This window comes from Somniosus microcephalus, chromosome 2 (assembly GCF_052327205.1).
Source record: "Somniosus microcephalus isolate GS21.2 chromosome 2, FLI_Smic_1.0, whole genome shotgun sequence".
Taxonomy (NCBI): Eukaryota; Metazoa; Chordata; class Chondrichthyes; order Squaliformes; family Somniosidae; genus Somniosus; species Somniosus microcephalus.
The window spans coordinates 386957974-386985871 of NC_140988.1; the positions used below are offsets into that span (position 1 = coordinate 386957974).

At 49.6% G+C, this 27898-nt stretch overlaps 1 protein-coding gene across 2 annotated transcripts; it reads right to left on the reverse strand.

Annotated features, from left to right (window-relative positions):
- Positions 1–27534, reverse strand: wdr54 (WD repeat domain 54). Of its 2 annotated transcripts, none has more exons than XM_085976422.1 (9): positions 27283–27534; positions 17472–17534; positions 14116–14182; positions 12883–12936; positions 10619–10746; positions 8006–8106; positions 4656–4818; positions 4435–4509; positions 1–1083 (listed from the first exon to the last, which is right to left on the reverse strand). In XM_085976422.1, exons 1-9 carry the CDS (start codon positions 27505–27507, stop codon positions 952–954), a joined length of 1008 nt encoding a protein of 335 aa, XP_085832548.1. In that variant the 5' UTR covers positions 27508–27534; the 3' UTR covers positions 1–951. The 2 variants fall into 2 exon arrangements, with proteins under 2 accessions (XP_085832548.1, XP_085832541.1); XM_085976415.1 differs by having other exon boundaries at positions 12883–12939.
- Positions 27535–27898: the final 364 nt, after the last annotated feature.

Consider the following 27898-nt stretch of genomic DNA (forward strand, 5'->3'; position numbering starts at 1 on the left):
TTATATGGCAATACAGGTTACTTTTATTAAAAGCAGATAACTCATATGTGCTGATGTCACATTGCCAATTGAACAGTCGGAATACAAGATCGCCTGGCGTTATTCTTATCCACAACAGCATACCAAAAATGATCAAACATTTTCTTTAAACAGACACGAATGATATGCAATAATCCAAATCTAACACTGAATATCTCTAACTGAATACAAAAACATTTTAAATAACATTTCAGTTTAAACAGAGAGCACTTTCAACAGAACCTTCCCTTACCTTTTCTGGTTTAATTATTGGGATGTGGGCATTGCTGGCTAGGCCGGTTTTTATTGGCCAACCTTGGTTGCCCCGAGAAGATGGTGGTGGGCCTTCTTTTGAACCACTGATAATGGATTGGGTATACTTTAAGAGTAAACCGCGTTAGCCCAGACCGGGTAAGGACGGCAGGTTTCCTTCCCTAAAGGACATTAGTGAACCCGTTGGGTTTTTACAAATTATAGTGACACCAGCTTTTCATTTCTTTTAAACTGAATTTAAATTCCCAAAATGGTGGGATTTGAACTCACGTTCTCTGGATTATTAGTCCAGGCCTCTGGGTTACTGGTCCAGTAACATAACCACTACACCACTGTACCCACTTGCTAACATCAAGGTCAGTGCTAATGCACAATGACAATCTGCCTCTAGAGGGGGAACTGTGCAGAACCTGCTTCTCCACGGTGCGGAAGCAACAAATAAGGAAAAAAAACGAGCACCTCACAGTCTGCAACTGCAAACCCATGGCTTGGAAGCAAATGACACAGGTGGATGTGGGAGGCTGCAATACCCTTGTGACTTTCAGAGGAGGCTGGTCCCTGTTAAATTCTCCAGGCTCTGGGTGAATGAATTTACAGACAGGCGGAGCTCTCCTGGCAATGTCTCCCAGTGCCTGGGCCTTCGCTCTCGTCCCTCTGCACTTACACCTGGATATAACGAATAATCTCACTCAGGTCATATCCCGTCACGGCAAAGGCATTTCCTTCCGGGTCACAGAACTTGGCTCCGCAGATCTGAATGTCAGTCACGCACTCCGTGTGCCCGTGCTCCAGCTGCGAAGGAAAGATGTCGCTTTATATCGTCTGAGGATCACAAGCTGGAGTTAACCGTCCTTGCTCAGTCTTTTCTGCATTCTTCATGTTTGATGGATTCTGTAAATGGTTTGGCATCTACAGCCTCCCTGTTGCAGCTCGGCCTCAATCACAGCTCAGGGCACTCCAACCTATCTATGCTCAGCTCCAAGTTTAGGCTCAGCACTTTCAATGGAAATGGCCGGAGACAGAAAGGGTCGGAGGGCATGCAGGGGCCGGAGGGAGCAGGGGTCGGGGCAGGGTGGGGAGCAGGGGTCTGGGCAGGGTGGGGAGCAGGGGTCGGGGGGCGCAGGGGTCGGGGGTAGGAGGAGCGGTCGGGGGGTGGGTAGCAGGGGTCGGGGGAGCAGGTGTCGGGACAGGGCGGGGAGCAGGGGTTGGGGGCGGGGAGCAGGGGTCGGGGGAGCGGGGGTCAGGGAGCAGGGGTTGGGGGGAAGAGGAGCAGGGGTCGGGGGGCAGGGGAGGGGGAGCAGGGGTCGGGGAGCGGGGGTAAGGGGCGGGGAGGGGGAGCAGGGTTCGGGGTAGGGAGCAGGGGTCGGGGAGCAGGGGTTGGGGGGAAGAGGAGCAGGGGTCGGGGGGCGGGGAGCAGGGGTGGGGGGGCATAGAACATAAGAAATAGGAGCAGGAGTAGGCCATTCAATAAGATCATGGCTGATCCAATTTTGGGCTCAACTCCACGTTCCTGTCGGCTCCCCATAACCCTTGACTCATCTGTTGCTCAAAAATCTGTCAATCTCCGCCTTGAATATATTCAATGACTCCGCCTCCACAGCTCTCTGGGGTAAAGAATTCCAAAGATTCACGACTCTCAGAGAAGAAATTCCTCCTCATCTCTGTATTAAATGGGCGACTCCTTATTCTGAAACTATGCCCCCTCGTTCTAGATTCCCCCACGAGGGGAAACATCCTCTCAGCAATCACCCTGTCCAACCCCCTCAGAATCTTGTATGTTTCAATAAGATCATCTCTCATTCTTCTAAACTCCAATGAGTATAGGCCCAACCTGCTCAACCTTTCCTCATAAGACGAGCCTTCCATCCCAGGAATCAACCTAGTGAACCTTCTCTGAACTGCCTCCAATGCAAGTATATCCTTCCTTAAATAAGGAGACCAAAACTGTACGCAGTACTCCAGGTGTGGTCTCAGCAGCACCCTGTACAGTTGTAGCAAGACTTCCCTACTTTTATACTCCAACCCCCTTGAAATAAAGGCCAACTCTCCATTTGTCTTCCTAATTACTTGCTGCACCTGCATGCTAACTTTTTGTGTTTCATGTATGAGGACCCCTAAATCCCTCTGTACCGCTGCATTCTGTAGTCTTTCTCCATATAAATAATATTTTTCTTTTCTATTCTTCCTACCAAAATGGATACTTCACATTTTCCCACATTAAACTCCATCTGCTAAATTCTTTCCCACTCACTTAACCTATCTACAGGAAACTTTGTGATATCCGGCACCAACGGGACCGGCGTGTTGCCGATCTATCAAAACTACCGGACATACAAAGTTAATGTTGAAGCATACGGAGGTTTTCATCTCCGTATCTGACGACAAACACTGTTGCTTAGCAACAGCTTCTAAACAGTCGGCTGCAGCTGCAAGCGTCTCTAGCTGAAGCTGTTGCTATAGCTACAGACCTTGCAGTGCCCGACTGGGGGAAAAAAAAGAACGAGAACTAAAAAAACTTATAGAAAATGGCTCCTGATTTTTGCCGTTAGATCGAGTATTCCGGACATACAACCTCCGGATAAACTAAAGTTTCCTGTATATCCCTTTGCAGACTCTTTGTGTCCTCCTCACAACTTGCTTTCCCACCTATCTTTGTATCACCCGCAAACTTGGCTACAATATACTCGGTCCCTTCATCCAAGTCATTAATATAGATTGTAAATAGTTGAGGCCCCAGCACTGATCCCTGTGGCACTCCACTAGTTACAGATTGCCACCTTGAAAATGACCCATTTATCCCGACTCTCTGTTTTCTGTTAGTTAGCCAATCCTCTATCCAATCTATTACCCCCATCCCCGTGAGCTCTTATCTTATGCAGTAACCTTTTATGTGGCACCTTGTCGAATGCCTTTTGGAAATCCAAATACACCACATCTACTGGTTCCCCATTATCCACCCTACTCTAATAGATTTGTCAAAACCATGTTGACGCTGCTTGATTGTATTATGATTTTCTAAATGTCCTGCTACTACTTCCTTAATAATGGATTTGATCATTTTGCCAACGACAGATGTTAGGCTAACTGGCCTATAGTTTCCTGCTTTCTGTCTCCCTCCTTTTTTGAATAAGGGCGTTACATTTGCGGTTTTCCAGTCCGCTGGGACTTTTCCAGAGTCAAGGGAATTTTGGAAGATTACAACCAATGCATCCACTATCTCTGTAGCCACTTCTTTTAAGACCCCAGGATGCAGGCTATCAGGTCCAGGGGACTTGTCAGCATTTAGTCCCATTAGTTTGCCTAGCACTTTTTCTCCACTGATAGTGATTGTTTTAAGTTCCTCCCTCCCTTTAGCCCCTTGATTTTCTACTATTACTGGGATGTTTTTAGTGTCCTGTACTGTGAAGACAGATACAAAATATTTGTTCAATGCCTCTACCATTTCCTTGTTTCCCATTGCCTGAGCAATGATGCGAGTGCTGATGCACAGAGGGGAGAAAATATCTTCAAACAGTGGGGCTGGTGACCCAAGCCCCCCACCCCGCAGGAGATTGTGTGAATATAATTGCAGTCGGCTGCCTGTAGTGATATATCCAGTGAAGGAAGTAGAGGCCATGCCTTAATACTAGCACGTACTGGAATTAGGTAACTGACTCAGGACAGGCCAGTTGGGCAGTCTGCAACAGGAAGTTTGTAAGTTAGGGATGAGCTGCCAAATGTAAACTTACATAAGAAATAGGAGGAGTCGGCCATTCGGCCCCTCGAGCCTGCTCCGCCATTCAATGAGATCATGGCTGATCATCTACCTCATCTCCACTTTCCTGCACTATCCCCATATCCCTTGATTCCCTTAATATTCAAAAATCTATTGATCTCTGTCTTGAATATACTCAACAACTGAGCCTCCACAGCCCTCTGGGGTACAGAATTCCAAAGATTCACCACCCTCTGAGTGAAGAAATTTCTCATCTCAGTCCTAAATGGCCGACCCCTTATTCTGAGACTGACCCCTTATTCTAAGACTATGACCCCTGGTTCTAGATTCCCCAGCCAGGAGCCAACCAAAACCTTGCTTTAAACCTTGATAAATCAATCCTTTGATTCAGTCTAATGCTGCACTGAGTAACCCTGCCCCCTCCTTACCTCGATGGTGTTGGACTCTGGGTTCCGATAGAGTCTCCAGACCCTTACAAAGGAATCCTCAGCTCCCGACAGCAGCTGTGTGGAGACACAGAGTTTATGACGTGCGGTGAAACAATCCCACTACTTAAACAGCCACAAAGCAGTGAGACAGAGCACGCAGGCCCGTCAGAGTCAGGCAGGACAGAGCAAACACGCAGAGACAGAAAGCAGCTCGGGGGTACCTTGCCACTTTCAGACGCGATGTCGAGTGCGCAGACCCAGCGTGCGTGAGCGTTCACCTCCACATGCACTGCACCGGTCTCAGCATCGTAGATCTGGATCTGGCCGCTCCCATATCCGGCTGCGATGATCCCACTCCACATCTTCACAGACGAGCAAGTGCTCCTGGGAACAGGCAACAATTGGCTGGTTAGTACCGACGGTTCAGTGGATGATCACGAAATTAGGGTTATATTCCCTAGAATTTAGAAGGTTAAGGGGTGGTTTGATCGAAGTATTCACGATATTAACTGGAACAGATATGATAGCTAGAGAGAAACTATTTCCACTGGTTGGGAAGTCTAGGACTAAACACAGAAACATAGAAGATAGGAGCAGGAGTAGGCCATTCAGCCCCTCGAGCCTGCTCCGCCATTCAATGCGATCATGGCTGATCATCCAAATTCAGTACCCTGTCCCTGCCTTCTCCCCATACCCCTTGATCCCTTTAGCCTTAACAAATATATCCAACTCCTTTTTGAATATATTTAATGAATTGGCCTCTACCGCCTTCTGTAGTAGAGAGTTCCACAGGTTCACCACTCTCTGGGTGAAGAAATTCCTCCTCATCTCAGTCCTAAATGGCTTACCCCTTATCCTTAGACTGTGACCCCTGGTTCTGGACTCCCCGACCATCGGGAACATCCTTCCTGCATCTAGTCTGTCCAGTTCTGTTAGAATTTTATAAGTTTCAATGAGATCACCTCTCATTCTTCTAAACTCCAGCGACTATAAGCCCAATTGACACGATCTCTCCTCATACGTCATTCCTGCCATGCCAGGTATCAGCCTGGTGAATCTTCATTGCACTCCTTCCATGGCAAGAACATCCTTCCTCAGATAAGGCGACCAAAACTGCACACAATACTCGAGATGTGGTCTCACCAAGGCCCTGTACAACTGCAGCAAGACATCCTTGTTCCTGTACTCAAACCCTCTCGCTACGAAGGCCAACATACCATTTGCCTTCTTAACCGCCTGCTGCACCTGCATGCTTACCTTCAGTGACTGGTGCACAAGGACACCCAGGTCTCGTTGCACTTCCCCTTCTCCCAATCTATTGCCATTTAGATAATAATCTGCCTTCCTGTTTTTGCCACCAAAGCGGATAACCTCACATTTATCCACGTTATATTGCATCTGCCATGTATCTGCCCAATCACCCAACCTGTCCAAATCATCCTGGAGTTTCTCAACATCCTTCTCACAGCACACATGCCCACCCAGCTTTGTGTCGTCTGCAAATTTGGAGATATTACATCTAGTTCCCTTGTCTAGATCATTAATATATATTGTGAATAGCTGGGGTCCAAGGACCGATCCCTGCGGTACCCCACTAGTCACTGCCTGCCACTCGGAAAAAGACCCGTTTATTCCAACTCTCTGCTTTCTGTCTGCCAACCAGTTCTCTATCCAAGTCAATACCTTGCCCCCAATCCCATGTGCCTTAATTTTGCACGCTAATCTCTTATGCGGGACCTTATCGAAGGCCTTCTGAAAGTTCAGATACACCACATCCACTGGTTCTCCCTTATCTATTTTACCAGTTACATCCTCAAAAAATTCCAGTAGATTAGTCAAGCACGATTTACCTTTTGTGAATCCATGTTGACTTTGTCCGATCCTGTTACTGTTTTCCAAGTGCTCTGCTATTACATCTTTTATAATGGACTCTAACATTTTCCCCACTACCGATGTCAGGCTTACCAGTCTATAATTCCCCGCTTTCTCTCTACCACCTTTTTTGAATAGTGGGGTAACATTAGCTACCTTCCAATCCATGGGTACTGTTCCAGATTCCATCAAATGTTGGAAGATGACCAGCAATGCATCTACTATTTCTAGGGCCACTTCCGTAAGTACCCTAGGATGTAGATTATCAGGCCCTGGGGATTTATCGGCCTTCAATCCCATCAATTTCCCTAACACCATTTCCCTACAAATACTGATTTCTTTCAATTCCTCCCTTTTATCAGATCCTATGTTCCCCGGCATCTCTGGGAGGTTATTTGTGTCCTCCTTTGTGAAGACAGAACCAAAATATGTATTTAGTTGGTCTGCCATTTCTTTGTTCCCCATTATAAATTCCCCTGATTCTGACTGCAAGGGACCTACGCTTGACTTCACCAATCTTTTTCTCTTCACATATCTATAAAAGCTTTTACAGTCAGTTTTTATGTTCCCTGCAAGCTTACTCTCATAATCTATTTTCCCCCTCTTAATTAATCCCTTTGTCCTCCTTTGTTGAATCCTAAACTGCTCCCAATCCTTAGGATTATTGCTTTTTCTGGCCAATTTATATGTCCTCTCCTTGGATCTTATGCTATCCCTAATTTCCCTTGTTAGCCACGGTTGAGTCACCTTTTTTGTTTTATTTTTAGGGGGCATAGTCTAAAAATTAGAGCCAGACCTTTCAGGAGTGATATTAGGAAACACTTCTAAGGGAGACGTGGCAAAGGCGGGTATATGGAGTTAGGTCGCAGTGTGTGTGTGTGTCTGTGTGTGTGTGTGTGTGTGTGTGTGTGTGTGTGTGTGTGTCTGTGTGTGTGTGTGTGTGTGTGTGTGTGTGTGTGTGTGTGTGTGTGTGTGTGTGTCTGTGTGTGTGTGTGTCTGTGTGTCTGTGTGTGTGTGGTTATTTATTTGTTCTTGAGCCCCTTGTCCTGCTCTGTGAGGATGTAAAGAGTTGATTATTAAAGACCGGCTGAAGTAAAGCGCTCACAATTGTTCAGAGCCACAAAGTAAATAACCAGATGAGTGAAAAACAATGAGACGCTGATTGGGATTGTGGGAGGGTGGGATCAAATGGGCTGAAGGGCCTTCAGACCCTCCTTGTGACCAATGCTCGTACTACTCTTACTTCAGGCTTATTAGAAATGATTCTGCGGGTGCCCCCAGGAAAGGAAAACCAGGCAGCACAGTGCTAGAGCCAGAGGTCGACCATCTGCTTTCCACGTGAATTTATTCTGGGAATGTGGGCAACGCTGGCAAGAACACATTTATTACCCACCCCTAGATCCTGTCGTGCTTGTGCTAGACTGACTAGCTAGGAGGCCACCAAGAGCAAACCACATAGTGTGGGACTGGAGTCACAAGTAGGCCAGTCCAGGGTAGAGTATCAGTGAACAGTTTTTATGACAAAAGAATCCCACCCTGTCATGGTGGGATTTGAGCTCTCAAGCTGTGGGTTGCTGGGCTCCCGTACCAGTCTCTATCATTACAGCAGCACAGTCAATAATCATCAACAATATACTTGCTTCTCCGTTAGCTGGTAGAAGGACTGCTGGAGTGAGAGACAGACCCGGCTAGCACTTACCCATAAGGTAAAATCTTGTGGATTAATTTAAAATCTTCCCCTGATTTCCAGATACACAGGACCCCGGAGTCATCGGCCGTCACCAGATCTGCAATACACTCCTGTAGATTCAAACCGTCATCAGTCCGTTACAATGCGCCATTATATTCATGGGTACACACGGGATAACTGGGATGTGGGAGAAACATAGAAGATAGGAGCAGGAGTAGGCCATTCGGCCCCACGAGCCTGCTGCGCCATTCAATGCAATCATGGCTGATCATCCAAATTCAGTACCCTGTCTCTGCCTTCTCCCCATATCCCTTGATCCCTTTAGCCTCAAGAAATATATCCAACTCCTTCTTGAATATATTTAATGAATTGGCCTCAACTGCCTTCTGTGGTAGAGAATTCCACAGGTTCACCACTCTCTGGGTGAAGAAATTCCTCATCTCAGTCCTAAATGGCTTACCCCTTATCCTTAGACTGTGACCCCTGGTTCTGGACTCCCCGACCATCAGGAACATCCTTCCAGCATCTAGTCTGTCTAGTCCTGTTAGAATTTTATAAGCTTCAATGAGATCCCCTCATTCTTCTAAACTCCAGCGAGTATAAGCCCAATCGACACAATCTCTCCTCATACGTCATTCCTGCCATCCCAGGTATCAGTCTGGTGAATCTTCGCTGCACTCCCTCCATGGCAAGATCATCCTTCCTCAGATAAGGTGACCAAAACTGCACACAATACTCAAGGTGTGGTCTCACCAAGGCCCTGTACAACTGCAGCAAGACATCCTTGTCCCTGTACTCGAACCCTCTCGCTACGAAGGCCAACATACCATTTGCTTTCTTAACCGCCTGCTGCACCTGCATGCTTACCTTCAGCGACTGGTGCACAAGGACACACAGGTCTCGTTGCACTTCCCCTTCTCCCAATCTATTGCCGTTCAGATAATAATCTGTCTTCCTGTTTTTGCCACCAAAGTGGATAACCTCGCATATATCCACATTATACTGCATCTGCCATGCATCTGCCCAATCACCCAACCTGTCCGGAACCCTGGGATTGGGATGCACAATGCACCTGCACCATGAGCCCTGCTTAAACCTCCCTCCCCCAGCTCCCATAATGATACATACTTGGAACACAAACACACACACACACAGACACAGACCACTAAACTCCTCCAAGTCAAGGGGGGCTGGAATATAAAAGTGAGGATGTAAGTGCTGCTGCAGCTGTACAGAGCTCTGGTCAGACCCCATCTGGACACTGCGTTCCGTTCTGGGGCCCCGCCCCTCAGGAAGGATAGATTGGCCTCGGAGGGGGAGCAGCGCAGATTCACCAGAATAGAGTCATAGAGTTTTACAGCACAGAAAGAGGCCCTTCGGCCCATCGTGTCTGCGCCGCCCATCCATCCCTGTCCAGTCTAATCCCATTTTCCAGCATTTGGTCCATAGCCTTGTATGCAATGGCATTTCAAGTGCTCATCCAAATGCTTCTTGAATGTTGTGAGGGTTCCTGCCTCTACCACCCTTTCAGGCAGTGAGTTCCAGATTCCAACCACCCTCTGGGTGAAAAAGTTCCTCCTCAAATCCCCTCTAAATCTCCTGCCCCTTACCCTGAATCTATGCCCCCTTGTTATTGACCCCCCTACTAAGGGGAAAAGTTCCTCTTTGTCTACCCTATCTATGCCCCTCATCATTTTGTACACCTCAATCAGGTCCCCCCTCAGCCTTCTTTGCTCCAAGGAAAACAACCCCAGCCTGTTTAGTCTTTCTTCATAGCTGAGGCGCTCCATCCCAGGTAACATCCTGGTGAATCTTCTCTGCACCCTCTCCAAAGCAATCACATCCTTCCTATAGTGAGGTGACCAGAACTGCACACAGTACTCCAGCTGTGGCCTCACCAGCGTTTTGTACAGCTCCATCATAACCTCCCTGCTCTTATATTCTATGCCTCGGCTAATGAAGGCAAGTATCCCATATGCCTTTTTAGCCACCTTATCTACCTGTTCCGCTGCCTTCAGGGATCTATGTACATGTACACCAAGGTCCCTCTGACCCTCTGTACTTCCTAGGGTCCTACCACTCATTGTGTATTCCCTTGCCTTATTTGTCCGTCCAAAATGCATCACCTCGCACTTTTCAGGGTTAAATACCGAGGCTTAAAGGGTTAAATGATGAGGACAGGCTACATAAACTAGGCTTGTGTTCCCTGGCGTTTAGAAGGTTGAGGGGATGATCTAATAGAGGTGTTAAAATGATAGAGAGATTCGGTCGTGTGGGTACCCAGAAACTATTTCCTATGGTGGGAATCCAGAACAAGGGGTGGCCGGGGGGGGCACAATCTTAAACTTACTTCTAGGCCGTTCAGGGGTGATGTCAGGAAGCACTTTTTCCACACCAAGGGTGGTGGAAATCTGGAACTCTCTCCCCCAAAAGGCTGTGGATCCTGGGGGTCAATTGGAGCTTTCAAGAGTGAGAGGGATAGATTTTAGTTAGGTAAGGGTATCAAGGGGTATGGAGCAAAGATGGCTAAATGGAGTTAAGGTGCAGATCTAATTAATTGGCGGAACAAGCTGGCAGGGCTGGATGTTCCTAAAGGCCTCACACCTATGCCTACACGGTTACCTTCTGTCCAGAGCAGTCACACGCGATGTCAGTGATCGGCTCCCTGTGCTCCTCCAGCACTTCAGACACAGTGATGTTTGTCCCTTTCGGGGGAATATTGAAGACTAGGATGGATCCCATCGAGGAGCCTGTAATGAGAGAGACACTCAGAAACCCTCAGGAAAGCAGGCGTTAGGGAAACAGAGCGCAAAATACTGCAGGTTGGAAACTGAAGCGAAATCAGAGGAAATGCTGGAACCAGCCAGCCGGTCAGGCAGCGTCTGAGGAGAGAGTAGCCGTAGAGTTCGCACACTCAAAGCCTTAACTCGTTTGACCTCCACAGATGCTGTCGGACCCACTGAGTGTTTCCAGCATTATCTCTGTTTCAGGTTAGGGAGCACTGGTACAGTCCAACAACTGTTTACCCACCCAACTACATCGGTCTGGCTATTAGCACTTTCACCGGTCAGAAGGAAACCAAGGGCAGGAAAAGAGAAGATGATTGAGGATAAAAATACGATAGCAAAATACTGCGGATGCTGGAAACCTGAAATAACAACAGAAAACGCTGGAAATACTCAGCAGGCCAGGCAGCATCCGTGGAGAGGGAAACAGAGTTAACGTTTCAGGTCTGGGACCCTTCGTCAGAACTGGAAAAAGCTGGAGATGTAACAGATATTAAGCAGGTGCAGAGACGGTGGGGGGGGGAGCGGAGGAAGGAATTGAAGGAACATACTGTGCTCAGGTAAGAGGCAGGAAAGATAAAATGCTGCAAATGGGGATGGCAAAATCATACAGCCTGAAGAATGGGAGCAGGGGTTATACAGTAGTTTGAAATTGTTGAACTCAATGTTGAGTCCAGAAGGCTGTAAAGTGCCTCATCGAAAGATGAGCTGCTGTTCCTTGAGCTTACGTTGCGCTTTATTGGAACAGCGTAAGAGGCCGAGGGCGGAGAGGTGAGAGTGGGAGTGAAGCGGCGAATTAAAGTGACAGGCGACCGGAAGCTCAGGGTCCCCCTTACGGACTGAACGGAGGTGTTCCGCAAAGCGGTCGCCCAATCTGCGTTTGGTCTCCCCAATGTAGAGGAGACCGCATCGTGAGCAGCGAATACAGTATACTAGATTGCAAGAAGTACAAGTAAATCGCTGTTTCACCTGGAAGGGGTGTTTGGGGCCCTGGACAGTGGGAGGAATTGAGGCAGAAGGTAGTAGAGAGAAGGGGTGGGAGTAGGAGAGAGAGACAGAGATAAGAACTAAGGAAATAAAGCGAGCAGGCAGGGAGAAATTCATTCGTTAGAACATGTAGAGGTTTATCAATCGCAGACTGTTGAAAAAGGTCGAGCACTAGAACAGTGTAGGGCTCGTGAGGCCAAATGTGCCACCAAATGGAGCTATCAGCTAACAGAACATGGATGTTGGAGTCGAGCAGCGCTTGCTTGAGAGACGCAGGGAGATGCCGTCTCCCACGTCAAGTGCGACAGGAAAATAGAGACGGGAAAGGGCTCTAGCAGTGACAACAATAAGCTCCATGATGGGCGGTGACAGTGAATAACAGGCCGATTGGGCCCAACAGCCAGCTGAATATTATCGTAAAGACCAGGGATGAGGTGAGAAAAAATAGACGATAGATCCATCAAGCCTCCCGATTCATGGTACCACATTCCTCCCAACAGCTGCAAGACACAGCAGCAAAGGTACTTAAATTTGATGGGAAGGGAGAGGTTATAAAACATTTCGCACAGGCAGGCAGGCAAAGTGCAGATGCTTGTTTGAGGATTGGGGCCCACCATTTACAGGGTTTACTAGAGGGGATCTAGCTGAGATATTGACTAAATGTAGACAGTTGCCAGATCAGAAACCCCGTCTATGCAGCCCGCTTGTGGCAATACTATGATAGGGTGTACGGACCGCAGCTGGTGAACAACAATCTAGGGCCAACAGACCATTTCCAGTGATTGCGGCTCGAGAACAAAAGGACATAGATATATAAGATTAAATGTAAGAGCTTTAGGACAGAGAGCAGGAGAAACATTTATTGCACAGAGGGTTGTGAGGCTGTGGAATGCAAAACTGGAGTTAGTGACTGAAGCAGAGACCGGGTCAACTGTTCAGACTAGGTTAGATAGGTTGGTGAAGGAAAGGGGAATAAAGGAACGTAGGGCCCGTGCAGGCACATGGGATTAGGATACTGCTCGTGTGGAGAATAAACACCGACAGGGACTGGTTGGGCCGAACGGCCTGTTTCCCGTGTTGTAATTTCTGTGTAATTCTGGGAACAGTACTTACCCACACAGATGTAGTGGCTCCTTGTTGCTGCAATCCCTCGGGCAAACACAGCCTCTGCTGGGAAAAGGAAAACAAATTCATCGGATTCATCGTCATCAGAAAGTCTAGGGACAGGAATTGGCCACTGGGTCCCACAAGCCGGTCCCCATTTGATCACTACAACATCTCAAACCCGCTCACTGAATGCAAACCCTTCCACTAGTTCATATTTCTTTAAACCCTAACTTCAAAGTCGCCATCACTCGCTGAATGAGGATACTGAGCAAGAACCTCAACTAAGGCCAGTGAAAGAAAAAAAAATCTGCATTTCTATAGCACCTTTCACAACCTCAGGACGTCCCAAAGCGCTTTACAGCCAATGAAGTACATTTGAAGAGTAGTCACTGTTGTAATGTAGGAAACACAGCAGCCAATTTGCGCACAGCAAGCTCCCACAAACTGCAATGTGATAATGACCAGATTATCTATTTTACTGATGTTGGTTGTGGGATAAATGTTGGCCAGGACAGGGGAGAACTCTGCTTCGAATAGTGCCATTGGATTTTTTACATCCAGCTGAGAGGGGGCACCTTGGACAGTGCGGCGCTCCCTCAGTACTGCCCCTCCCACAGAGCCGCCCTCCCTCAGTACTGCCCCTCCGACAGTGCGGCGCTCCCTCAGTACTGCCCCTCCCTCAGTACTGCCCCCCCTCAGTACTGCCCCTCCCACAGTGCGGCGCTCCCTCAGTACTGCCCCCCCACAGTGCGGCGCTCCCTCAGTACTGCCCCTCCCACAGTGCGGCGCTCCCTCAGTACTGTCCCTCCGACAGTGCGCCGCTCCCTCAGTACTGTCCCTCCGACAGTGCAGCGCTCCCTCAGTACTGCCCCTCCGACAGTGCGGCGCTCCCTCAGTACCGCCCCTCCGACAGTGCGGCGCTCCCTCTACTACACTGGAGTGTCATCCTAGATTTTGTGCTCAAGTCTCCATAGTGGGGCTCGAACCCACAATCTTCTCACTCGGAGGCGGGAGTGATACCCACTGAGCTACGGCTGACACATTGACAGGGATGGGGATTTCTGCTCTGCCATGGTCAGCACTAGCGCCGCTTTAAGTGGCACAGAAACGTTTTTACAGCTGGTCAAAGTAATGAGAGCCGTGGTGGAGAGGCCTGCTCCTGCCCCTCTGTGAGAACGGTATCCCTGCATCAGCCACATTGTCAGCAAAGTGTTTCAGCATAAAGCTTTCCACTGGTACCTGTTGGTCCTTCTGGGGTATCCACAGCATGCCAGTACACCATGATGGAGCCGTCCGATTCATACATCTGTAAGGACACATACAGTGAGCTCGCTGGGAACAGTGACACACCCACTCCATTAACCAGTATACTCTGATGGAACCCTCCTGTTCACAAACTTGCATCATCACAGTAGCGGTGATCAGGATCACTTTACTGACAGCAGGATGGCAGTCCCAGGGAGTCATTGACATGAGGGATGGGACAACAATAACAGGGCTAAATTAGGATGCAAGAATTTTTGGAAACTACGAAAGGGCTACTTGTCAAATTCCTCAGTCGCTCCTCACCAAAACACTCTCCTGATCAGCACCCTGTTCCACAATCCCACTGAACACTCTAACCCCTCGCACTCTCCCCGATCACACCCTGTCCCATTTAACACACTCTAACCCCTCGCTCTCCCCGATCACACCCTGTCCCATTTAACACACACTCTAACCCCTCGCTCTCTCCCCGATCACACCGTCCCATTTAACACACACTCTAACCCCTCGCTCTCTCCCCGATCACACCCTGTCCCATTTAACACACGCTAACCCGTCGCACACTCTCCCCGATCACACCCTGCCCCATTTAACACGCTCTAACCCCTCGCTCACTCCCCGATCACACCGTCCCATTTAACACACTCTAACCCCTCGCTCTCTCCTCGATCACACCCTGTCCCATTTAACACACACTCTAACCCCTCGCTCTCTCCTCGATCACACCCTGTCCCATTTAACACACTCTAACCCCTCGCTCTCTCTCCCCGATCACACCGTCCCATTTAACACACACTCTAACCCCTCGCTCACTCCCCGATCACACCGTCCCATTTAACACACACTCTAACCCCTCGCTCTCTCCCCGATCACACCCTGTCCCATTTAACACACGCTAACCCCTCGCACACTCCCCGATCACACCCTGCCCCATTTAACACACTCTAACCCCTCGCTCACTCCCCGATCACACCGTCCCATTTAACACACACTCTAACCCCTCGCTCTCTCCTCGATCACACCCTGTCCCATTTAACACACACTCTAACCCCTCGCTCTCTCCTCGATCACACCCTGTCCCATTTAACACACTCTAACCCCTCGCTCTCTCTCCCCGATCACACCGTCCCATTTAACACACACTCTAACCCCTCGCTCTCCCCGATCACACCGTCCCATTTAACACACACTCTAACCTCTCGCTCTCCCCGATCACACCCTGTCCCATTTAACACACTCTAACCCCTCGCTCTCTCCCCGATCACACCCTGTCCCATTTAACACACACTCTAACCCCTCGCTCTCTCCCCGATCACACCCTGTCCCATTTAACACACTCTAACCCCTCGCTCTCTCCCCGATCACACCCTGTCCCATTTAACACACTCTAACCCCTCGCTCTCCCCGATCACACCCTGTCCCATTTAACACACTCTAACCCCTCGCACTCTCCCCGATCACACCCTGTCCCATTTAACACACACTCTAACCCCTCGCACTCTCCCCATCACACCCTGTCCCATTTAACACACGCTAACCCCTCGCACACTCTCCCCGATCACACCCTGCCCCATTTAACACACACTCTAACCCCTCGCTCACTCCCCGATCACACCCTGTCCCATTAAACACACACTCTAACCCCTCGCTCTCTCCTCGATCACACCCTGTCCTATTTAACACACACTCTAACCCCTCGCTCTCCCCGATCACACCCTGTCCCATTTAACACACACTCTAACCCCTCGCTCTCTCCCCGATCACACCCTGTCCCATTTAACACACGCTAACCCCTCGCACACTCTCCCCGATCACACCCTGCCCCATTTAACACACTCTAACCCCTCGCTCACTCCCCGATCACACCGTCCCATTTAACACACACTCTAACCCCTCGCTCTCTCCTCGATCACACCCTGTCCCATTTAACACACACTCTAACCCCTCGCTCTCTCCTCGATCACACCGTCCCATTTAACACACACTCTAACCCCTCGCTCTCCCCGATCACACCCTGTCCCATTTAACACACACTCTAACCTCTCGCTCTCCCCGATCACACCCTGTCCCATTTAACACACTCTAACCCCTCGCTCTCTCCCCGATCACACCCTGTCCCATTTAACACACACTCTAACCCCTCGCTCTCCCCGATCACACCCTGTCCCATTTAACACACACTCTAACCCCTCGCTCTCCCCGATCACACCCTGTCCCATTTAACACACTCTAACCCCTCGCTCTCTCCCCGATCACACCCTGTCCCATTTAACACACTCTAACCCCTCGCTCTCTCCCCGATCACACCCTGTCCCATTTAACACACACTCTAACCCCTCGCTCTCCCCGATCACACCGTCCCATTTAACACACACTCTAACGCCTCGCTCTCCCCGATCACACCCTGTCCCATTTAACACACTCTAACCCCTCGCTCTCTCGCCGATCACACCCTGTCCCATTTAACACACTCTAACCCCTCGCTCTCTCTCCCCGGTCACACCCTGTCCCATTTAACACACACTCTAACCCCTCGCTCTCTCCCCGATCACACCCTGTCCCATTTAACACACTCTAACCCCTCGCTCTCCCCGATCACACCCTGTCCCATTTAACACACACTCTAACCCCTCGCTCTCTCCTCGATCACACCCTGTCCCATTTAACACACGCTAACCCCTCGCACACTCTCCCCGATCACACCCTGCCCCATTTAACACACACTCTAACCCCTCGCTCACTCCCCGATCACACCCTGTCCCATTTAACACACACTCTAACCCCTCGCTCTCTCCTCGATCACACCCTGTCCCATTTAACACACACTCTAACCCCTCGCTCTCTCCTCGATCACACCCTGTCCCATTTAACACACACTCTAACCCCTCGCTCTCTCTCCCCGATCACACCGTCCCATTTAACACACACTCTAACCCCTCGCTCTCCCCGATCACACCCTGTCCCATTTAACACACTCTAACCCCTCGCTCTCTCCCCGATCACACCCTGTCCCATTTTTTGTCCAACAGATGCAGGTGTAGATGAAGAGATGATGAAAGTAGACTGTGTTCAGGACTATGTCCTGATATCCACAGCTTTCTTCCAGTCAGACTCAGTAACTCCAATTCCTTTATTCAAGTCCCAGCTCCAACAAAACTCCAGTCTGCACAGACAACCTCAACATCAGTAAAGAGAAATTTAATTCACTAGAACGGTTTCATTTACCAGCAGCGTCTCCATGCCAACTCAATATATAAGATTATATTCCCTAGGAAGTAGGCTGTATAGACAGGTTTACGTTTGCTCCACACCCCCTGCCCCTCCTTTACCTGAATACCTTTCTGTGAAGTCAGCACCAGGAGAATTCGAGACGGCAACACACACCACGAGGCCTGGGGAAGGCAGAAGGGGAAATGTTCAGCAACAGTGTGTAGCTCTACTTCTTTATTCTTACAACGTGAAGTATGTCACAGCTGGGTAAATGGTGTTAGCTTCAAACGTTCCTGCTCAGGTACAGCACGGGTTAGATACAGAGTAAAGCTCCCTCTACACTGTCCCATCAAACACTCCCGGGGCAGGTACAGCACGGGTTAGATACAGAGTAAAGCTCCCTCTACACTGTCCCATCAAACACTCCCAGGGCAGGTACAGCACGGGTTAGACACAGAGTACAGCTCCCTCTACACTGTCCCATCAAACACTCCCAGGGCAGGTACAGCACGGGTTAGATACAGAGTAAAGCTCCCTCTACACTGTCCCATCAAACACTCCCAGGGCAGGTACAGCACGGGTTAGATACAGAGTAAAGCTCCCTCTACACTGTCCCATCAAACACTCCCAGGGCAGGTACAGCACGGGTTAGATACAGAGTAAAGCTCCCTCTACACTGTCCCATCAAACACTCCCAGGGCAGGTACAGCAGGGGTTAGATACAGAGTAAAGCTCCCTCTACACTGTCCCATCAAACACTCCCAGGGCAGGTACAGCACGGGTTAGATACAGAGTAAAGCTCCCTCTACACTGTCCCATCAAACACTCCCAGGGCAGGTACAGCACGGGTTAGATACAGAGTAAAGCTCCCTCTACACTGTCCCATCAAACACTCCCAGGGCAGGTACAGCACGGGTTAGATGAAGAGTAAAGCTCCCTCTACACTGTCCCATCAAACACTCCCAGGGCAGGTACAGCACGGGTTAGATACAGAGTAAAGCTCCCTCTACACTGTCCCATCAAACACTCCCAGGGCAGGTACAGCAGGGGTTAGATACAGAGTAAAGCTCCCTCTAACACTGTCCCATCAAACACTCCCAGGGCAGGTACAGCACGGGTTAGATACAGAGTAAAGCTCCCTCTACACTGTCCCATCAAACACTCCCAGGGCAGGTACAGCAGGGGTTAGATACAGAGTAAAGCTCCCTCGACACTGTCCCATCAAACACTCCCAGGGCAGGTACAGCACGGGTTAGATACAGAGTAAAGCTCCCTCTACACTGTCCCATCAAACACTCCCAGGGCAGGTACAGCACGGGTTAGATACAGAGTAAAGCTCCCTCTACACTGTCCCATCAAACACTCCCAGGACAGGTACAGCACGGGTTAGATACAGAGTAAAGCTCCCTCTACACTGTCCCATCGAACACTCCCAGGGCAGGTACAGCACGGGTTAGATACAGAGTAAAGCTCCCTCTACACTGTCCCATCAAACACTCCCAGGGCAGGTACAGCACGGGTTAGATACAGAGTAAAGCTCCCTCTACACTGTCCCATCTAACACTCCCAGGGCAGGTACAGCACGGGTTAGATACAGAGTAAAGCTCCCCCTACACTGTCCCATTAAACACTCCCAGGGCAGGTACAGCACGGGTTAGATACAGAGTAAAGCTCCCTCTACACTGTCCCATCAAACACTCCCAGGGCAGGTACAGCACGGGTTAGATACAGAGTAAAGCTCCCTCTACACTGTCATATCAAACACTCCCAGGGCAGGTACAACACGGGTTAGATACAGAGTAAAGCTCCCACTGCACCGTCCCATTAAACACTCCCAGGGCAGGTACAGCACGGGTTAGATACAGAGTAAAGCTCCCTCTACACTGCCCCATCAAACACTCCCAGGGCAGGTACAGCAAGGGTTAGATACACAGTGAAACTCCCTCTACACTGTCCCATCAAACACTCCCAGGGCAGGTACAGCACGGGTTAGATACAGAGGAAAGCTCCCTCTACACTGTCCCATCGAACACTCCCAGGGCAGGTACAGCACGGGGTTAGATACAGAGTAAAGCTCCCTCTACACTGTCCCATCAAACACTCCCAGGGCAGGTACAGCACGGGTTAGATACAGAGTAAAGCTCCCTCTACACTGTCCCATCAAACACTCCCAGGGCAGGTACAGCACGGGTTAGATACAGAGTAAAGCACCCTCTACACTGTCGTATCAAACACTCCCAGGGCAGGTACAGCACGGGTTAGATACAGAGGAAAACTCCCGTTACACTGTCCCATCAAACACTCCCAGGGCAGGTACAGCACGGGTTAGATACAGAGTAAAACTCCCTCTACACTGTCCCATCAAACACTCCCAGGGCAGGTACAGAATGGGTTAGATACAGAGGAAAGCTCCCTCTACACTGTCCCATCAAATACTCCCAGGGCAGGTACAGCACGGGTTAGACACAGAGTAAAGCTCCCTCTACACTGTCCCATCAAACACTCCCAGGACAGGTACAGCACGGTGTTAGATACAGAGTAAAGCTCCCTCTACACAGTCCCATCAAATACTCCCAGGGCAGGTACAGCACGGGTTAGATACAGAGTAAAGCTCCCTCTACACTGTCCCATCAAACACTCCCGGGTCAGGTACAGCACGGGTTAGATACAGAGTAAAGCTCCCTCTACACTGTCCCATCAAACACTCCCAGGGCAGGTGCAGCACGGGTTAGATACAGAGTAAAGCTCCCTCTACACTGTCCCATCAAACACTTCCAGGGCAGGTCCAGCACGGGTTAGATACAGAGTAAAGCTCCCTCTACACTGTCCCATCAAACACTCCCAGGGCAGGTACAGCACGGGTTAGATACAGAGTAAAGCTTCCTCTACACTGTCCCATCAAACACTCCCAGGGCAGGTACAGCACGGGTTAGATACAGAGGAAAACTCACGTTACACTGTCCCATCAAACACTCCCAGGGCAGGTACAGCACGGGTTAGATACAGAGTAAAACTCCCTCTACACTGTCCCATCAAACACTCCCAGGGCAGGTACAGAATGGGTTAGATGCAGAGTAAAGCTCCCTCTACACTGTCCCACCAAATACTTCCAGGGCAGGTACAGCACGGGTTAGATACAGAGTAAAGCTCCCTCTACACTGTCCCATCAAACACTCCCAGGACAGGTACAGCACGGTGTAAGATACAGAGTAAAGCTCCCTCTACACTGTCCCATCAAATACTCCCAGGGCAGGTACAGCATGGGTTAGATACAGAGTAAAGCACCATCTACACTGTCATATCAAACACTCCCAGGGCAGGTACAACACGGGTTAGATACAGAGTAAAGCTCCCACTGCACCGTCCCATCAAACACTCCCAGGGCAGGTACAGAATGGGTTAGATACAGAGTAAAGCTCCCTCTACACTGTCCCATCAAACACTCCCAGGACAGGTACAGCACGGTGTAAGATACAGAGTAAAACTCCCTCTACACTGTCCCATCAAACACTCCCAGGACAGGTACAGCACGGGGTTAGATACAGAGTAAAGCTCCCTCTACACTGTCCCATCAAATACTCCCAGGGCACGTACAGCACGGGTTAGATACAGAGTAAAGCTCCCTCTACACTGTCCCATCAAACACTCCCAGGGCAGGTACAGCACGGGTTAGATACAGAGTAAAGCTCCCTCTACACTGTCCCATCAAACACTCCCAGGGCAGGTACAGCACGGGTTAGATACAGAGTAAAGCTCCCTCTACACTGTCCCATCAAACACTCCCAGGGCAGGTACAGCAGGGGTTAGATACAGAGTAAAGCTCCCTCTACACTGTCCCATCAAACACTCCCAGGGCAGGTACAGCACGGGTTAGATACAGAGTAAAGCTCCCTCTACACTGTCCCATCAAACACTCCCAGGGCAGGTACAGCACGGGTTAGATACAGAGTAAAGCTCCCTCTACACTGTCCCATCAAACACTCCCAGGGCAGGTACAGCACGGGTTAGATGAAGAGTAAAGCTCCCTCTACACTGTCCCATCAAACACTCCCAGGGCAGGTACAGCACGGGTTAGATACAGAGTAAAGCTCCCTCTACACTGTCCCATCAAACACTCCCAGGGCAGGTACAGCAGGGGTTAGATACAGAGTAAAGCTCCCTCTAACACTGTCCCATCAAACACTCCCAGGGCAGGTACAGCACGGGTTAGATACAGAGTAAAGCTCCCTCTACACTGTCCCATCAAACACTCCCAGGACAGGTACAGCACGGGTTAGATACAGAGTAAAGCTCCCTCTACACTGTCCCATCGAACACTCCCAGGGCAGGTACAGCACGGGTTAGATACAGAGTAAAGCTCCCTCTACACTGTCCCATCTAACACTCCCAGGGCAGGTACAGCACGGGTTAGATACAGAGTAAAGCTCCCCCTACACTGTCCCATTAAACACTCCCAGGGCAGGTACAGCACGGGTTAGATACAGAGTAAAGCTCCCTCTACACTGTCCCATCAAACACTCCCAGGGCAGGTACAGCACGGGTTAGATACAGAGTAAAGCTCCCTCTACACTGTCATATCAAACACTCCCAGGGCAGGTACAACACGGGTTAGATACAGAGTAAAGCTCCCACTGCACCGTCCCATCAAACACTCCCAGGGCAGGTACAGCAGGGGTTAGATACAGAGTAAAGCTCCTTCTACACTGCCCCATCAAACACTCCCAGGGCAGGTACAGCAAGGGTTAGATACACAGTGAAACTCCCTCTACACTGTCCCATCAAACACTCCCAGGGCAGGTACAGCACGGGTTAGATACAGAGGAAAGCTCCCTCTACACTGTTCCATCAAACACTGCCAGGGCAGGTACAGCACGGGTTAGATACAGAGTAAAACTCCCTCTACACTGTCCCATCAAACACTCCCAGGGCAGGTACAACATGGGTTAGATACACAGTAAAGCTCCCTCTGCACTGTCCCATCAAACACTCCCAGGGCAGGTACAACACGGGTTAGATACAGAGTAAAGCTCCCTCTACACTGTCCCATCAAACACTCCCAGGGCAGGTACAGCACGGGTTAGATACAGAGTAAAGCTCCCTCTACACTGTCCCATCAAACACTCCCGGGTCAGGTACAGCATGGGTTAGATACAGAGTAAAGCTCCCTCTACACTGTTCCATCAAACACTCCCAGGGCAGGTACAGCACGGGTTAGATACAGAGTAAAGCTCCCTCTACACTGTCCCAGCAAACAGTCCCAGGACATGTACAGCACGGGTTAGATACAGAGTAAAGCTCCCTCTACACTGTCCCATCAAACACTCCCAGGGCAGGTACAGCACGGGGTTAGATACAGAGTAAAGCTCCCTCTACACTGTCCCATCAAACACTCCCAGGGCAGGTACAGCACGGGTTAGATACAGAGTAAAGCTCCCTCTACACTGTCCCATCAAACACTCCCAGGGCAGGTACAGCACGGGTTAGATACAGAGTAAAGCACCCTCTACACTGTCGTATCAAACACTCCCAGGGCAGGTACAGCACGGGTTAGATACAGAGGAAAACTCCCGTTACACTGTCCCATCAAACACTCCCAGGGCAGGTACAGCACGGGTTAGGTACAGAGTAAAACTCCCTCTACACTGTCCCATCAAACACTCCCAGGGCAGGTACAGAATGGGTTAGATACAGAGGAAAGCTCCCTCTACACTGTCCCATCAAATACTCCCAGGGCAGGTACAGCACGGGTTAGACACAGAGTAAAGCTCCCTCTACACTGTCCCATCAAACACTCCCAGGACAGGTACAGCACGGTGTTAGATACAGAGTAAAGCTCCCTCTACACAGTCCCATCAAATACTCCCAGGGCAGGTACAGCACGGGTTAGATACAGAGTAAAGCTCCCTCTACACTGTCCCATCAAACACTCCCGGGTCAGGTAGAGCACGGGTTAGATACAGAGTAAAGCTCCCTCTACACTGTCCCATCAAACACTCCCAGGGCAGGTACAGCACGGGTAAGATACAGAGTAAAGCTCCCTATACAGTGTCCCATCAAACACTCCCAGGGCAGGTACAGCATGGGGTTAGATACAGAGTAAAGCTCCCTCTACACTGTCCCATCAAATACTCCCAGGGCAGGTACAGCACGGGTTAGATACAGAGTAAAACTCCCTCTACACTGTCCCATCAAACACTCCCAGGGCAGGTACAGCACGGGTTAGATACAGAGTAAAGCTCCCTCTACACTGTCCCATCAAACACTCCCAGGGCAGGTGCAGCACGGGTTAGATACAGAGTAAAGCTCCCTCTACACTGTCCCATCAAACACTTCCAGGGCAGGTCCAGCACGGGTTAGATACAGAGTAAAGCTCCCTCTACACTGTCCCATCAAACACTCCCAGGGCAGGTACAGCACGGGTTAGATACAGAGTAAAGCTTCCTCTACACTGTCCCATCAAACACTCCCAGGGCAGGTACAGCACGGGTTAGATACAGAGGAAAACTCACGTTACACTGTCCCATCAAACACTCCCAGGGCAGGTACAGCACGGGTTAGATACAGAGTAAAACTCCCTCTACACTGTCCCATCAAACACTCCCAGGGCAGGTACAGAATGGGTTAGATGCAGAGTAAAGCTCCCTCTACACTGTCCCACCAAATACTTCCAGGGCAGGTACAGCACGGGTTAGATACAGAGTAAAGCTCCCTCTACACTGTCCCATCAAACACTCCCAGGACAGGTACAGCACGGTGTAAGATACAGAGTAAAGCTCCCTCTACACTGTCCCATCAAATACTCCCAGGGCAGGTACAGCATGGGTTAGATACAGAGTAAAGCACCATCTACACTGTCATATCAAACACTCCCAGGGCAGGTACAACACGGGTTAGATACAGAGTAAAGCTCCCACTGCACCGTCCCATCAAACACTCCCAGGGCAGGTACAGCACGGGTTAGATACAGAGTAAAACTCCCTCTACACTGTCCCATCAAACACTCCCAGGGCAGGTACAGAATGGGTTAGATACAGAGTAAAGCTCCCTCTACACTGTCCCATCAAACACTCCCAGGACAGGTACAGCACGGTGTAAGATACAGAGTAAAACTCCCTCTACACTGTCCCATCAAACACTCCCAGGACAGGTACAGCACGGGGTTAGATACAGAGTAAAGCTCCCTCTACACTGTCCCATCAAATACTCCCAGGGCACGTACAGCACGGGTTAGATACAGAGTAAAGCTCCCTCTACACTGTCCCATCAAACACTCCCAGGGCAGGTGCAGCATGGGGTTAGATACAGAGTAAAGCTACCTCTACACTGTCCCATCAAACACTCCCAGGGCAGGTACAGCATGGGTTAGATACAAAGTAAAGCTCCCTCTACACTGTCCCATCAAACACTCCCAGGGCAGGTACAGCACGGGTTAGATACAGAGTAAAGCTCCCTTTACACTGTCCCATCAAACACTCCCAGGGCAGGTACAGCACGGGTTAGATACAAAGTAAAGCTCCCTCTACACTGTCCCATGAAACACTCCCAGGGCAGGTACAGCACGGGTTAGATACAGAGTAAAGCTCCCTCTGCACTGTCCCATCAAACACTCCCAGGGCAGGTACAGCACGGGTTAGATACAGAGTAAAGCTCCCTCTACACTGTCCCATGAAACACTCCCAGGGCAGGTACAGCACGGGTTAGATACAGAGTAAAGCTCCCTCTACACTGTCCCATCAAACACTCCCAGGGCAGGTACAGCAGGGGTTAGATACAGAGTAAAGCTCCCTCTACACTGTCCCCATCAAACACTCCCAGGGCAGGTACAGCACGGGTTAGATACAGAGTCCACTCCTATGATGGCCCCAATACCATGCTTTTATGGATGAATGTTAGTCCTGAATTGCACTCAAAGGAATTTTATTGAAACTCATTCTCGGGATGTGGCGTCGTTGGCATAGCCGCCATTTATTGTTCATCCCCAGTTGCCGTGTTTGATACAACGGAGTGTCTTGCCAGCCCAGCAGCATCAACCACATTGATGGAGTCACGTTTAGGCCCAGTGCGGGTTAGGACAGCAGCTTTCCTTCCCTCAAAGGACATCAGTGAAGCAGTTGGGTTTTTACGACAAATACATTCAGGGTCACTTTTACTGATCCCAACTGTTTATTTCCAGATTCATTTTTAAACTGAATTCAAATTCTCACACTGCCAGGGTGGGAAGTCACGTTGTCTGGATTATTAATTCAGGCCTCTGGTTTGCTGCTCCAGTAACAGAACCACTACACTGCCAGACCACTCTTCTTACATTCACCCTATGTGCAGTCACTATTTCCCAATCGTTCTCCTCATCGAGCATCACTGTTTTGGCCCACTTCAATTCCCAGACCCAAAGCAAAGCCCCTTTCCTTGTTGGGATTAGAATCATTTGGATCGGCAACCTCGTGGTTATCCCAGAGATCATGACATTTGTGAAACTGAAGAGGGTGCAAAAAAGATTTACTCGGATGATACCAGAAGTGAGCGCTTATAACTATCAGGAAGGATTGAACAAGCTGGGGCTCTTTTCTTTAAGATTGTGAAAGGGTTTGATCGGGTGGACGTAGAGAAGGTGGTTCCACTTGTGGGGGAGGCCAGAACTAGGGGCCATCAATATAAGAGAGTCACTAATAAATCCAGTAAGGAATTCAGGAGAAACTTCTTTACCCAGAGAGTGGTGAGAATGTGGAACTCGCTCCCACAGGGAGTGGTTGAGGTGAATAATATAGATGTATTTAAAGGGTGATGCGCCATCAATAACTCCAGAAGACTAAGAGTTAAACTTATAACAAGTAGGCTTTTATTAACAAAAGAATACGAGCATGCCTCTGCTGGTAGACCGATCCTTAAAGCCAGGGGGACTGGAGGTCAATCACCTTTATACCTGGGCTTAGGGGCGGAGCCAGCTGAGGCATGCCCAGACATGTTCTGTACAGGCAGATTAGTGGTTTACCACAAAGGGAAGCTAAATAAGCACATGAGGGAGAAAGGAATAGACGGATATGGTGATAGGGCGAGATGAAGAGGGGTGGGAGGGGGCTCGTGTGGAGCATGCACTAGTTGGGCCGAATGGCCTGTTTCTGTGCTGTACTGTACAACACCATGTCATTCTATTGTCATTTGTGGGATGGTACCGGAAAGTGACCATGTCGGATTGTTGTAAAAGCCCAATAGGGTCACCACGTCGCTGAGGGAGAACCTGCCGTCATTATCTGGTCTGGCTGTGTGGGACTGCAGTCCCACACGATGTGGTCGACTCTCGCTGCCTTCTGAAGTGGCCCGAGCTCCCAACAAACACATCCCGGTGGAGGGAGCAGTCTCGGGCATATTCCATGGAGATGCAGCTTTGGTTTGAAGGCGAGGAAAGCTCTTGACGCATGTACCTGATTTTGCTCACGTACGCAAAAGTTCCTTCTGTGTGGAAACTTTAGCAAAGTCACCATGGACAATACTTGCAGCCTGGTTATTGTAGCAGGAAGAGGGCAGAGTGCACGTCCCTTATATGAAGTCAGCCAGTTATCGGCAGTGGAGGATTGAGGAACTCAATCTGCTAGAAACGACACTGGGATCACCTCTGGTTCACGTCACTAAGGATCTTTACAACCATCAGACCTCATTCCAGGCATCAATGCTAGAGGTGAGCTAACCCGATGCATCACGCAGGATCTCTTTCTTCTACTGCCCAGGTAGGGAGAGAGAAAGAAAGACAAAGGGCGAAGGACACATTGTGCCCCATCTGGGCTGGATCTGAGATAGATGGAGGGAGTGAGCTCCCCCAGTAGAGACCGAGGGCCTTCATTCACCACTCGGCCCAGCCTATTTTCGAGAGGTGAAAGCACGCTGTCCTGTGTCACCTCATTGCCCGCTCTAACAGTGTAACCAGACGGCCCGTACCTGTATGATTAAGGAAGTGCCATGCACCGTGCCTCCCTCCTTGGACTGCAGCTGCCTGTGAGAGAGGTTCAGGCCGTCAGTGGAGGCGCTCACCATGTTCACCACACTGCCATGGATGACAGCAAAGTAGGTGAGGTTCTTCTCAGTGATGGGCAGGATGCTGAGGTTGTTGTAGAGAGCAGAGGCGCTGCTCTTAATCTGAATGCTCTTCTCCTTCTTGTACATCCTGCAACAAGAAAGAAGCCTTCCTTTAGGTAAAACAGACCCACAGAGAAGTTTACAGCAAAGAAGGAGGCCATTCAGCCCATCCTTTCATCGGAACATAGCAACAGGAGGAGGCCATTCAGCCCCTCGAGCCTGTTCCGCCATTCATTGAGATAATGGCTGATCTGTATACAACTCCATTCACCCACCTTGGTTCCATATCCCTTAATACTCTTGGCTAGCAAGTCTATTGATTTGAGATTTAAAATTATTAATTGAACTAGCACCTAATGATTTTTGTAGGTACACACACATATATATGTATGTATGTATATATATATGTGTGTGTATATATGTATATATAAGTCTGTTGTGTATATATATTTTATATGACCTGGCTCTGATTTTAACA